The sequence below is a fragment of the Lagopus muta genome, chromosome 9, assembly GCF_023343835.1.
Source record: "Lagopus muta isolate bLagMut1 chromosome 9, bLagMut1 primary, whole genome shotgun sequence".
Classification (NCBI taxonomy): Eukaryota; Metazoa; Chordata; class Aves; order Galliformes; family Phasianidae; genus Lagopus; species Lagopus muta.
The window spans coordinates 20,727,010-20,741,846 of record NC_064441.1 but is presented as its reverse complement, the minus strand read 5'-3'; the positions used below and the strand labels follow the sequence as shown (position 1 = coordinate 20,741,846).

Here is a 14,837-nt window from a genome sequence, read left to right as displayed (position 1 = left end):
GCTTTATATTAACCTACCTGGCCTTACCTCCCCAGGATCTCAGAATTGCACGGCTTAAACCTCAGCTCTTAGAGGACTAAGGGAATGAGAGAGGTTTGGGTTTTAAAGGTTTTCAGCTATTGTATTTTGATATGGGAGTAGGTAGAGATTGGCTTGTTTGGAGGATAAGAAGAAAAGTCAGTCTGTTCCAGGGGTGGCAATTCTGAGATCTCTGCTGGTGTGTTTCTCATCTCATAGTCCTGGAGGCTGCTGCATGCTGTTCTTCAGCTTCTCTCCTCGTATTTCTTTTTAAGGTAAGATGAAGCAAAGCACTTTGGATGCTTTTGTTCCCAGCACAGACTGTATGGTTTTGCTTTCAGGTACTTTTGTATTTATTTCTTTTGGTGTGGAGGAGACAGACCGCAGTACCTTATATTTGCTTTCATATGTGAGATTTTCAATTGGTCTCATATCTGGATGATAAATATTTTAGGGAATTGAGTTTTCCTTCTAGTTCCAAATCACATGTGTCCCAATTAACAGGAGGCAGAAATCCTCTTGGAAGAATTTAATGGTGGATTTGTGCTTTAGTGTGACATCCATCACTGCCCTGTTTCAGCTTGCTGACCTGATATTTTACGTCTGTCCCTTAAAACTGGAGTTGAGTCTTTGTGCGTGTCGTGCAGCTGTGCGTGAAGCGGCTGTTAGCAGTCCTGTATCTTGTCTTTATGTGCAGGATGAGGTTTTTCAAATAGGAGCACCTTGTTTGTTTCTGTGATGAAGTTCAAAGGACCGACTCCAATAACTTCCACCTGGATAGCTAGATAGGGAGCTTCTTTCTATGAGGATTCATTCAGAAAGAGCTCAAACCAGATACTCTTTTGCTGAACAGTGTTAAGCAAAGTTTCTCGAGACGATGATGCCTTTGAGAGGCAAGTTCTTCTGTCTTGCTCAGGTGGAGGGTTGAAAAACTTCTGTCCTAAGAAATGGGATGTTACTTTAAATTACTTGTGGTGTGAGTGCACATACAGGCTGTCACTGGGGGCAGTGGAATTAATGACCTGTAATTCTTCTAGTGTCTATTTCTTCTAGAAATATTTCCCATCAGTTTGGGCAACATTAATGGAAAATGCCAAGCTGTTTTATTTTCTTGTTTTATTTAGTGTCTCTATTGCTCTATTTAGTGAACTCTATTGCTTGTTAACTCTGTAACTTGTTCATTCAAGTGTGAGTCACATTTTTTCCCTTCAGAATCATTTTAAAGACACGAAAGGGAAAACATGAGCTTATTTATTACAGAATTCTTAATTTTCACAATGTTAGTCTAGTTACAGTTAAGGATTTTGCTTCTTGTTTGCCCTTAGTTTAAGCCATAAAGCAACAGCTGAGCCTGGGGTCAGTAGTAAGACCATTTCAGAGTTTTTCTGGCATGTTCTGGAATTCCTACATTTCGTAATGCTTACGTGGTTTAATTCTCAGCCCTATTTGCTGCTAGTTTAGCCTAATGCACAAATCCAAAAGAGTAAGTAATAACTTCTGTTTTCATATGACTGTACTTTGGAGGCTTTCGTGTATTTGAGGCTGATGTCTGTGACAGCATCTGTCAGAACATTTTTCTGATTTTGAACATGAGCAGAGTCACTTCTACTGAATTCTGTGAGAATGAAACTCATGTCTAGGGATTACTTCTGTGGAATAATGGCGTAACAGGGTGAAGTATTTTGTGTATAGGCTGAGCTTAGAACTTGGTTTTGGAATAGTTTAGAAAAGAAAAAGTTAGAGAAGTCTCTCTTTGGTCTTGTTGGGGTGACCCCCGTTCCCATCTCAGACAGCACACTGTTCTGGCCTTCCCACCAGTCTGACTCCATGCACCCGGGTCTCAGAGTGAAAGCACAGCTTTGGCTCTTGCAGCCTCGTGCCCCCATGCAGCGCCTTTGTGACGTTAAGCCTCAAGCTTCCTTTCCTTGCACTACTTCTTTGTCTCTCCCTCTGGATGCCCTGGCTCACATCATCAGCATCCTGCTTTGTCTCTGCAGCAGATACCTGCACTAAGGAGGATTACAAATGTATTTAGATACAGTGCAGCCATCCGGCTTGCCTTTTCCATATTCAGGGATTCCTGTTCCCTATTCAGGGATCCCTCTCATTAACAGAAGAAAAGTCAATCTTTTTGAGCCTGGAAAACGAAGCCACTTCAGGATTCTGACAAACTGATGCTTAAAATGAAAAACAGGCAAACCACCACGGGTGACTGTCAAGTTAAGGGGCTTTAGGTAGAAAGCAGCAATTTCGGGTATCTCAAGGTGCTGAAACAGTAGGTGAGATGGGGCACACAGTAACTGCTGTTGTTGCTCCCATTAGAAAGCACAGGAATCTTTTTCCTGTATCTGGATAATAGTTTGGTGGATCCTGAGGAGAGTGGACTTGACACGAACTTATTTCTGTCAGATGTCAAGAAATGTCACATTATGCTTGTAAGAGGTTTACTGGAGCCTGACTCATCCTTGGTGGGGGCTGCTGCTGTGTGGAAGCTCTTGATGGCATTTGAGGACTTTGTTTTTGGGTTGAGCTGAAGGCCCGCCCTAACCTGTGAAAGCATGTCTCTCTTTTGAGATGCAGGACTACCTGTGCTTCACATTCTTGGTGTGTGCATTTCACATCCAGCTCCTACTGTTTTCCCTTAGTCCTTGCAGGATTTAACATCACCCTTTTGAATTTCATGTTGAGAGGAGCTGAGTATAGAGGGGCCATGTTCTGGCTTATGTTAGCATCTGTGGAGGGCATCAACTTGCCTTCCTGCTTTCTTTTAGCAGTACTTCTAGCTACATCATATGCTTATGGCTTTCTGTCACCCAGATTGAGTAAGCATGTGGATTGTACATTCTGGAATGGAATCATAGAGTGTTTTAGTTTGGAAGGGTCCTTAAAGACCAGCCAGTTCCAAACCCCTGCCACGAGCAGAGACAACTCCCACTGGGTCAGGTTGCCTGGTCTCCATCCAGCTGAGCCTTGAACACCTGCAGGGATGGGGCATCCACCACCCTCAGCAATCTGTGCCAGGGCCTTGCCACTTTCATAAAGCATTTCTTCAGATCATCTAATCGGTACCTGAACCAAGCTACTTTTACTTCTTCGCTCTTATTAAACAGTGGTAGTGTGTCTCTTCAGAGCTTGGTAGATCTCAAACATTAAGTGTATTTATAGCTTTCTTGTTGATAAAGGAAACTTTGCAAAAAAAAAAAATAATAATTGGGAGGGAACTCTTATTCTTCTAATCATAAATGCAGAGAAGAAGTTTTTCATAGATATTCTGCCATTATTTTAAGCTTTCTATCTTGCATTTGTATGCAAGGCCTTAACTGACTGTTGTCAAGAAGCAGTTGCACTATTCCTCGCCGTTTTCTCTCTGTCCCCACCAGTGGTGATCCCTTTTAAAGGAGAAGGCTAGCCTACAGCTGTCTTCTACCAGCTCTATTCCAGAAATGAGATTCCTTTCCTTTCATCCTGGAAGATGCAACTAAAAACGCTGACTTCCTGCTCTTTACTAAAAGCTTTAATGGAAACTGGGTGCCTGTATATTCAAGGTAAATGGTACTGTGACAGTATTGTCCTCAGTACAATTTTAGAGTTGCTTGCATGTCGTTTTCTATAACAGTATTCCTCAAAAGGCTGCATTGTTCTGTGGCAGATGGCAGTTTTTGCTTTTGCCTGCCTCACAGTAGGGAGAAAGAGAAGATTCGCACATGAGATTGTAGCAGGAATCTTAATTTTTTTCCCCCCAGAAACTGATTTTTTGCATGAGGTGAAAAATTCAAACAGTTCTCTACGTGACCCATCACAAATGGGATCTACAACAGCTGATTGTAAGCTCAAAAAATCTATTAAACAATTCATGTTTACAGGGAAGAAGTTTTACTCAGAATTCTGAAGCAGGAAAGGAGGGGCTTTGATGATGATCTGCCAAATCCGGCTGTAAATTTCATTATTTAATTTTATCGGAGCTGAAGTGTTGTGTCTTCATTGCACTGTTTTTCATTAAGGTTGTATAACTGCTTAGAGAAAATGACTGTTAACATGACAAGTATATGTGTAATAAATTATTTGTTGTTTTCCAAAGGTCCTCATTCTGAAAGTTTACGTTGTATGCCAGCATAAAACACTTCTACTGTCCTGTCTGTAATTTGCTGCCATTTATCTAGTTTGAGTTATGCTGTCAACTGTCTGTTTGTTTTGATTAAGACTAATATGAATGTTGACGTGAACTGATGCTTAAAAACTGGGAATTCAGTGGTTTGGAATTCCTTGGCTTGACAGTGGCTTTTAGGTTATTTCTCAACAGCTGCTGATGATGGAAAATATACATTCCTGACTGAATAAAGCCCTGAATTTCGTAGCTGACTTTGCTTTGACCTTGCAGGAGATAAGACTGGAGACCAGAGATCCGTTTTAGCCTGGCTTGTTCTGTGATGTTCGTGTATATTTATGCGTGTGAGTGAACACGTGTGTGTAGTATCTATCTATGATGTATAAGGATACTTTGAGTGATGTCAGATCTCATAGCTATAATAAATTTTTCCTTCTGCTGGTTTTCTTTGCCCAGTCTGCCACTAAGAAACCTCGGAAGTCTCCAGGAGACAAAGGTCGTTCTGAATCTGGAGCCAGAGGAGCAAGTCGTGGAAGAGCTAATGGCCACCCTCAGCAGAATGGAGAAGGAGACCCCGTCACTTTGTTTGAGGTGGTTAAGCTGGGGAAGAGTGCCATGCAGGTAAAATACCTAACTGTGTTATACCTTCAGATTGCAGGGCATCCTGGCTGTAGGAGTTTGACCTAAGCCATGCTTTTGTAAACACTTGGATTTTTTTCATAAGCTGTATTGGTCCAATAAACTTTCATGTTTAACGTTATCTTAGTCTGTATCTGATAAGGAGCAGTGAGCTGTGTTGGAGCTGGGGCTGTTATGCTTCTGAAAGACAGGTGGCAGTTCAGAAAGTCGTTAGTTGAATTCACAAATATTTTGTTGATTGCTTTTGAGCTGAAAATGCATGTTGCTATTAAGCAGTCCATTAAACAATAAGCTGTGGTATGTTTTGCAGGAAGACAAAGTATAAAATGATACTTCTGTTGGATACAAAGCTTTTTGTTTTCCTGTTTGGCTTTTTTTTCCAAATAGCTGCTGGCACGCTTTTGAGTACTTGCATCCCTCTTGCTGTCTCCACCAGAACTACAGAATAGAGCTAAGCTAGTTGCCTCCACTTCCTCTCTAACTGAGGAGCAAAGAATGACACACCCTGAAGGCAATTTTTTTACTCCAAGATGAATATCTAAGGCAGCTCTTTTGAAATGCCTCCAGAAAAGTTTCTTAGGTCTCTATGTTTTGATCTGAGGTCTTAAAGTTATTTATTAGCCTAGATGAGGCCCATCTGAAGAACCTCTGTAGGTGATTGTTTTGTGTTTGTATGGTTGTAGTAACTTGCTGTGCTTCAGCTATTTCTTTTTGGCATGCAAAGGAGAAATGGTGGGCCCAGAATACTGATAACCCATTGGTGTTAAAAGCCAACAGCAGTTACTGCTGAAGGGTTGTGTAAGAAGACCTCCTTTATTTTGCATTTCAACAAAATGGGTCCCATGCGACATCAACATCAGTTGGTGTGTTTTGATTTTGTGAGAGAAACTGTAAATTAGGAAAGTGAGGCTCAAAATCACAGTCATTATGTTTAGCCTTCCACAGGCATGAAAGCTATGGAATGTTTTCTCTGGATTTCAAATCTGTGATGTAGAATGTTGTTCCTGTTACACAGGATCGTCCCTTGTCTAGTAGGTGAAGACAGAACAAATTTACTCCTAACAAAACTACAGGTTCTGTGTGCCCCTCCTTCCTACATGTTTTACATTGAGGCTTCCAACTCACTTGGATTTCAATGCTTTTTCAAATTTTGTTTTTGGCAGGATTTGAGGAAACATCTGGAGTCTATTTTCTGGTTTTACTGCAGTACTGAACATACATTCTGCTTTACGTAGTGTGTTTGTCTTACAGTTACTGATATTTGCAGGAGCCAAACGAGAAGTAGTGAGCGACTGCTTTGATGTTTGATGACTCTGTGTGTGTGGGACTGCCTGATACGTTTTCTCTATTTCAAAGAAGTCTTCCTCAAATTAAATTCTAGAAAGAAATCACCTGTGTGTTTGTATTAAGAGACCTTTGGAATTCAAATACAAAGGAACTGTTTTGAGAAATGTAATGGTTGTGTAAAAATATACGAGGGGTGTGTTTGTGCATGTGCTCATGTGCTTAAAACATGCTCAGCCTGTGTCTGATACGCATGAGAAAGAAGTAGGTGGAGCATCTGAAGCTGTTCCTATGAGTGAACAAAAAGCAGAGGAGTAGGCAGGTTTGTCTGAAGGCACAGAGCACCGATGCCCCGCGCTTCAGGGCAGCGTCAGGAACTCTGATGCTAATTTCAAGAGTGTGTCACTTGTGTCCCTTCCCAAATTTGCTATTGATTAAAAAAAAATTCCAAAAATAATAATAGTACCAAATGCTACAGTGGGGGAGAGGATGCAATTATGATGGGATTAGATTATTTTTACTTTGAGTTCCCGGATAATAATGTCATGTGAAACAAAGGTAATAGTTGAGGGATTTTATGAAACAATGAGGAATGCTCAGCTTTTTTTTTTTTTAGCTCAGTTTTGATGCAGGTTTTAGTTGTGGATTTTTTAGCAATTTGTCAGTATTGTCAATTGTCAGAGAAATGACATGAATTTGCATTTGTCAGAGCCTATTATTTACTGCTATTTAATTATTTTTCTGTAATATGAGCCTGCCTTTATTGTAGTGCTCTTAGCTTTGCTTCCAGCAACGGAAAACAGAAAAAAATCAATTAATATAGTTTCAAATTACATGGGAATTTTACTTCGTGTGCTTTCATTTCTGATCTGTCTGCTCCAGCTGTTTGCTCTCAGGATGTATTTTAGTTGGTAGGTTTTTCTGGCTTAGTATTGCCAGCTCCTGGAAGTCTAGCTGAGGAGTTGTATTCAGTTCCACTTGATTTTTTTCCTCTGTTTTGGTTCTCATTGCAAGCTTACTGCTGTTTGGTTCTTCCAGGGAAGCAAAGTTGTGTTAATATTTTGTTTTCCAAGCGCATATCATAGAATCATAGAATCATAGAATCACCAAGGTTGGAAAAGACCTTCAAGATCATCCAGTCCAACCGTTCACCTATTCCCAACAGCTCCCACTAAACCATGTCCCTCAACACAACATCCAGCCTTTCCTTGAACACCCCCAGGCTCGGTGACTCCACCACCTCCCTGGGCATCCATTGCAGTGCCTGACCACCCTTTCTGAAAAGTAATACTTCCTCATGTCCAGCCTGAATCTCCCCTGGCGTAGCTTGAAACCATTCCCCCTGCTCCTATCACTAATGACACGAGAGCAGAGGCCGACCCCCAGCTCACTACAACCTCCCTTCAGGAAGTTATAGAGAGCAATGAGGTCTCCCCGGAGCCTCCTCTTCTCCAGGCTGAACATTCCCAGCTCCTTCAGCCTCTCCTATCACTTCAGAGGTGCTCTTGGCCTATGAATCTTTGCCTCTTTCATGAAGTTTTAGCTGTATCCATCCATCACATTCTCATTTGAACTCTGTAAATGGATTTGATACCCACATTAGCCTGGTACTGGGTTGCTGGTATTGGTTTTGGTTTTTAGCCCTGGTACCATTAATTGCTTCAGAAGCTGGCAATTCTCTTTGTATGCAGTGCAGTATGACCTTACTGCTTTCTGATGGTACGTTGCTTTGATCCAGTAAAACTGTTCCTAGAGCTGTTTATGCACACGTTTTTCTTTCTTATGCAAATATGACACTTTCCTGCTTTTTATCATTTGGCTCTTTTCTTTACCTTGAATGCTGGGTGCAGATATATCCACTATATTTCCCCACCCTTAAATTCTGTAGGCCGAAAAGACTGCCTCATCATTTCTCATGTTAAACTGTCTGAGCTCCCACTGGTGGGAGTGAAGGCCGTGGATTAATGCCCACCAGCAGCACAGCTGAGCCCCACTGTGCAGGCTGACCTGTGGCTGAAGATTTCCTGGGTACTTCTGCACTGCTCTCTGACCCGGCATGAAGCCAGTGCTGAGCACGTGCTCATCTCATGTGTTGTTTAGACTGCAAGCTGAACATTTCTTATGGGTCAGTTATGTCCAGTTAGCAGTAATGAAGTTTATGCTTCTGTGTTGGTCAACCCAGGTGTGGAGGCATTTTGCTTTCGTGTGTACAGAGGAGATCTGTGCCTCTCCCAGAAAACCAGAGATAATCAGCAGTAATCAAACAAGGCATTTGGTAGCAAAACATAAACAGATCTGTGCTGAGATCATATTGTGTGCACTGCCACTTACCCTTATCTGGAGTGAACTGCAAACATCAGGTTAATGTTGATATTTGAAATATTTAAGCCCCCTGCTTATATGTTGGTGTTGAGTAGTGATGGTTCAGAGTAAAACATCTCCATTGAGTGCCACTATGTGTGTGTTTTAGGCTTTGTATCCCAAGGTATTTTAGTATGTTGAAATGGAATTGTCATGGTGCTGCTAGCTCTGTGCTTACAGCATGGCCAGTGCCAGAGCCTGTGCAGCATTACCAGCTGCTTCCCAGCACATTCAGCATCCAGCTGAAGCTTTGCTTTGCTTTCTTCTCCACTCCCTGAAATCTAGTCACAGTTATTTTAATTGCATAATTATTATGCAGTGTAATCTCTGTGATCCTTAGACCTCTCAGTGGCTCTAGTTAAGAGCAGTTGTTGTCTGCCCGCTTCCATTTTCATACACTGAGGCTGCTGTGGATCAGATCTGTCCCACCTTCTCTCCCACCCACAGCTGGTGTATTTTACACTTTTCTGGTGTATTTGGTAGTCACACAGAGGTAGATAGGTGGCACTGGGATGGATATTTCTCAGCTGGATCGGCTCTCTGATTCAGCTCATCTCTGGCAGCAGCTCAGAATTATTCTGGGTTAAAATGGTTGTATAGCCACGATCATATCTACTTTATTCAGGAGTTGTGTTCTGCATACATACCTTGTTACTTGAGCTTAAGAACATAAACATTCTAGCTCTGACTGGATCATCTCATAAATCCAATATCCTGTCACTGGCAAAGGCAAATAAGAAAGGACAATTAGACATCGAAACATATTTTGGGAATTCTCCCTACCTCAGACTGTTTGCAGCTCAGAGTGAATGTCCTTTCTGTGTTTACAGTAGCCTTAATGGCTTTTTTCTCCCTGAATTCTACCAGAAGCCCTCTTCAGTGCGTAGTGTCTTTGCATCTACCATGACTATTTCAGGAAGTCAAGGTTTTCCATAAGATTTAACAGCATACAAACTTTAGGATGTTAAGTTTTATTCCTGTTCTTTGTGTTGAAAGCATGGTTTGTTAGTCTTTTGCTGTATTGTAACAGTGCTGTGTTCTCTTGAAGAATGGATAATGACCTGGGATAATGACCTGGTATTTTACCAAACAGCCTCAGAAACTCCTAAGGAGTTTTAAGCAGATGTTCTCTAAAGTTTACAGAATAAAATGGCTACAACTATTATTGTCATTTTAAATAGTATTTAGTTTTGATTCTGCTAGATGGATTTTTCTGCAACCTCATCTTGGTTTGCTTTAGATATATGCTGCTGGTTTAAAAGGAAGAATCTGAACCAGGTACATGCTCTCATGCTTGCTGTGCTAGCAACAGTTTAGCTGCCAAATTAAACATCAGTTAAGTGAAGATGCATCCCTTAATAGCAAATAACTTTTTTCTGCAGTCATACAGTACTTCTTTTCCCTTGTGTAATTGACGGTTGATGATTTTGCAACTAAGGTGAGCTTACAGTGCAGTGTGCAAAGACCTGAGAATGCCCACTGTGGTTAAAGCCAGATGAATGTTTTGCTCTCTGGAATGTCAGCCTTTTTTAGAGTATCTGAGCTGATATATGAACTTTCCCAAATGACATTAGCAAAAGAAATTGAAGCATGGTTTTTAATGATTCTCGTATTGGAATAACTGATTTTGTTTCTGTGCTCCTGTAGTGATTTTCAAATCTCATGCACAGCCATCAGAACCATTTGTGCCCATGAATGGTCCAATTTAAACAGGCAGAGCCCTTTAGAAATCGTGTAATACATAAATGGTGAGAGATCAGCTGCACAAAGTCTGTATCATTGTGGAAAGTGGGCTTGGTATGAGGCTGCTGCAGTCTGACCTTCTTTCCTGAGGGCTGGGGTGAGGAGGTGCCATTCTGAGTGCTGTAGCTGTGCTGCAGCAAGGATACTCGTCCTTGCTGGCTCCTGTCATTTGAATCCATCTGCAAGAATAATTTTTCCAGTTCCTATTATGCATATAAGAGTAATGCCACTTGAGTCGTGCCATTGTAATACTCTTAGGGAACTAAATATTTTTCAGAAGTGGATATATTTCCAACCACATTTTTCCATGCAATGCGTTAGAGTGCTTGCCCCACATAATGACAGCTCACACTCAACCTTCTGCATAGAAATACACAAAAAGCAAACAGGTGCCTCTGTGTGGAGAGCATGAGTCCCTTTGTTTTATCTTAAGATTTTGTTCCTTTACTCTCTGTGCTTCAAGGAAAAAAAGTTACATAGATAAGCACTGCATAAGCAGATTTTCTTGTCTTTACTTATAGAGAACAAGAATCAGTGATAAAGTAAGATATAAAATAATCATTTTGGCTTGTTAGAAAATGCTCTCTAGCAGCTAGCAGAGCGTGAACTCTCTTAATTTGAAATAACCATCTTTAGAGGAAAAAGAATAAGTTGCAGCTTTTCGACCTACAGTTCTGTTTTATTAACCTTACCTTAGTTCTTTCTGTGGGTGTATATTCCTGTCTGCCATTAGGAATGCAATCAGTCATCTGGAAGTCTGACGCAAACCTTAAATTGCACATACTGTGACATGCTAGGTGCTGCCTTCTCCTTGGTAACTGTGCAGTGACCTCAGTCTTCACAAAATTTGACCCTAAATACTTCCATTATTAAAAAGAAAAAAAGAAAAGTAAGTGTATGTTTGGTGGCCCTGCTAGGCAGGGGGGTTGGAACTACATGATCCTTGAGGTCCCTTCCAACCTGGGTGATTCTGTGATTCTGTGAAAAGAAAAAAGAGAGATAGGGTTACTTGAAGAACTTTACACAGAACACTGCAAGTCTTTTGTACTTCAGTTTCTTTCCCTGTATTCTTATTTTCACTGTTCTTTTAAGTTATTCTCACCACCTGTTAAAGGTGTTTCCTAGCTTTTCTCTTTTCTTGAGGCAGTTCTTTATACAGATAACTGAAATCATAACGTTCCTGTGCTTTCTGTTTCAGTAAGCTTTGAATTTCATTTGATTAACAATTCACTGGCAGAAGACCTCACTGTAAGCCACATTTTATGCTTCCATTTTATTTTCTGTGCCTTCAATACAAACACACCGTGCACTCATCCCCAGTCGTATTTTGTCCTTTGTGTTCAGTGTGAGGGAGGCAAGTCCACAGTCAGATGTAAGAAAAGGCAAATGATTTCAGTGTTCCTAATCACTGCTCTGCCTTAGTGCACAGCAGGCTCACATCTTTCACTTGAACATCCCCTTTGGATATAGTATTTACTTTCTGTTGGTAGCACTGCTGCCAAATTGTTGCTCAATTTAAATTGTGAAATAGCTTTATGAAATGAACTTTCATTAATATTTAGAGAGACTGTGCTAATTTACATGAGCTAGCCAAGTATCACCAGCAGTTAGTCCCTATGGTTCCTCCAGCATGTGATGCTTCTGAGTGCTGTAATGTTCTTCCACTGTAGGAATATGAAATTGATTCATAGCTGAAAAGCCTCCAGGAGGTAATAAGATAATGAGCTTCATTTTTTTTGTTCACTGCCTCAGACTTTTGCTTTTACTGGCATTTGAACCTGTTGTTCCTCTCAGGAATCAGAAGCGTTCTGATGTATCTTTCAGCAGGCTTAGAGGTGTGAAGGTCAGTGCATCTGTAAAGATTCCATGATTGATTTTAAGTTACTTCCTCAGATCTGTTTTGTTGCTTCCTTAACTTTCGTCAAGCTCCTAATTTTCAGCTTACCAGCCTTGTTAAATTTTGTCTTCCAGCAGTGCTGTGTGGCAGGTTTTGAAGCAGTTGTCTGTGAGATTCTCTGAAAAGCAGCTATGAAATTTTTAAAATCTCTGTATTGACCCCTTATTCTTAATATATCAACTGTTATTTGCAGAAGATCTTGAGTCTGCATTCAATTCTCATAAGAATGGAAACATTTTAAAATCAAAAAAATACTGGAAAAAATTCATTTGTGTAGCACAGAGCCATCCCAGCGACTGACTCAGATGTGGTGCATCTGGGTGCATGTCTGTGTCTGTCTGTAGCCTCGATACAGGGAGGTGTGTATGCATCTGTGTGTGCACATATGGCTGCTTTCTTAGGGCAGAGAACTAGAAGACGTCATATGGTATTATTGGAGTAATTGCTTGCTCCAGTCCGGAAAGGAAAATGAGAAGCTAAAGAGTTTTTCATGCACTTTCTCATTTGTTGTCCATCGTAATGCTGTCAAGGGCCTTTTCCTTGTTGTGTGCATTCTTTGCATTTGGTGATCTCGAAAGCATTGGTTTCCTGCACCTGGAGAACTTGTACTGTAGATCTCAAGCTTCCCAGGAATGCTGTGTTTAGCTTCTTAAGTGTTATTTTCCATATGGTAGATCAACACTCTCTACTACATCTGAAAGTAACAACGCCTGGCAGCAGATGGGTACCAGCAGCACGACTCATGCAGTCTGTTTGTGCCACCTTTCCTAAGTGTTCTGCTGAAGTAGGCAGCAACATTTGGGGTGAATTCTGCTGGATGGAGCTGACTTGCAGCTGCCTCTTTTCCAAAGAGCTCTCTGAGCCTTTCCTCCCCCGGTGCCTTCGCTCCAACATCAGAGCTGTGTGAAGGGGAGGCGACAGAGAAAGGGCCAGGAAATGAGTTGTTGCTGTGAGAATTATTAATGTAGTTTGTTGCTTGCTTATGTCTGAGATACCCTTGAAAGTGGGATTGCTGGAATGGGAGTAGTAACAAGATCAGTTGATTTGGAAGGGTTGGTTTTAATCTGTGGATTGTCAGCAAGAAGTCCTTGTTTTTAATGGCAGTCTTTCCCTCTGTGCGTATTTAGCAAAAAAAATTCCTTTTCTGGCAGTGATTCGTTGTTGCACCCATTGCTACATTATTGCCTGCCCGATCTCTTCTTCTCTGTTTGTGAAACCACACCTCTTTTTGTGGTTTTTGGATTACTGCTGTCTTTCCTTGGTTCAGTTGGTATTTGTCTCTGTTTTGGGTGTGATATGTATCTTTTTCTTATTTTCATCCTAATGTTTTCTGGCTTATAGCTCCTTTCTGTTACATCAAAAGTTAACAGTTTGCTTCGGTTCCAACTGTTGTAGCATATGTAGACTGGCTTCATTATCTCCTGTTGCCTTCAACTGTAATCTCTAAAAAAAAACCCTACCAATAAGCATGCCTAATGTCCATGAGGTGTTGAATTATGTAGATCTACAGGTGTTACTTCCATTTTGATACATTGGAAATACTTGCCCTCCTCCAGGGTTCCAGGATTAGTGAGCACAGTTTGTGTAGCTGTGCACTGGTGCCAAGGGCTGAGGGGCCTCTTTGTCACCCCCATCTCCCCAGGCAGCCAGCAGGGCACTGCTTGGTGTCACCGTGAGCAGCCTTTAGCAGGAGTTGTCTTGCCTCACAGTGCGTTCCTGTTCTGGACAGATGAATTACACCATAGATTCTACCGAATATTGATATAGATATACATGTAAGTCTGTAGATTGCTCCAAAAGTAATGCCTCTGTAGTTTTCCCCATGGAAACTACAACAGTGAGAACCATACCACCATCTGATGGAGTGAATTCTTGGCTACAAAACACTCTTTTTCAACACAAGCGCCACCATCAGCTATGCATTTTTGCCAGCAATGGACAAGACCCTGCTGCACTCACAATAATCTGTACCAGCAGTTGACAGTTGTTGCCACTGCTGAAGAACACCACCCACCCTTCACTGTGCTACATCCACTGTTGGTCTCCAGAAATGTTCAGCAAGTCAGTTAACATCACTGTGTTCTCTTTTTTCACATGGAGGAATTCAGTGACACATCTTTGCTTCATCTGCACCTCCATGTCAGACACCACCTGTCAGACTGCCCCTCTGCTGCCATCTGCCACATGGCAACAAGAATGTTGTAACAATACATGGTAACAGAATATTGGTGGAAGGTTCAACCTCTGCTGCCTCCCACCAACACCCAACTCTGGTGTGTCACGGGCCAACCTCATAAAATAGGAGGCATTGCTTTCAGAGCAACCGTTGCACAATGAATATATATATATATATATATACACTATTGAGTTTAGGACTGACTGGCACATAAAGTAAGGTGAGGCAATTCGTACCCAAACCTTAGAAATTTTAGCTCAGCTGTTCTGTCAGTTTTCTGCGAGGTGGTACAGGAAGCAGTCTGCCTGCTGTCCCTGCTCTATGCATTACTTCTGATTTTACTGTTCTCTATCTGCTGCTGGTGCTACAGACTCTGCAGCGCTTCTCGTCTGGTCCTCGGGACTTGAGATCTTCTGTTTGTCTCTGTTCTTCTTGGAATTGCATCATGGTTCTCAGTTTAGCACAGCAAGTACTGTGCTCGTGAGGACGGAGAGGGTGCTTAGTGCTCAGGGCCACAGCTCATCCCTCACTAATTGCAGTTACATGAAAAGACCAAAAAAAAAAAAAAGAAAAGCAAAAAAGCAGAAGGTCATTGAGTTGAACTGATGCTACAG

At 41.5% G+C, this 14,837-nt stretch overlaps 1 protein-coding gene across 1 annotated transcript in view; it reads left to right on the top strand.

Moving 5' to 3' along the window:
- STAG1 (stromal antigen 1) overlaps positions 1-14,837 on the top strand; it is a 127,120-nt gene that overhangs the window by 10,368 nt on the left and 101,915 nt on the right. The window contains exon 3 of the mRNA XM_048955396.1: positions 4,580-4,744. Coding sequence (XP_048811353.1) covers positions 4,580-4,744 — 165 coding nt within the window. The remainder of the gene's footprint in view (positions 1-4,579; positions 4,745-14,837) is intronic.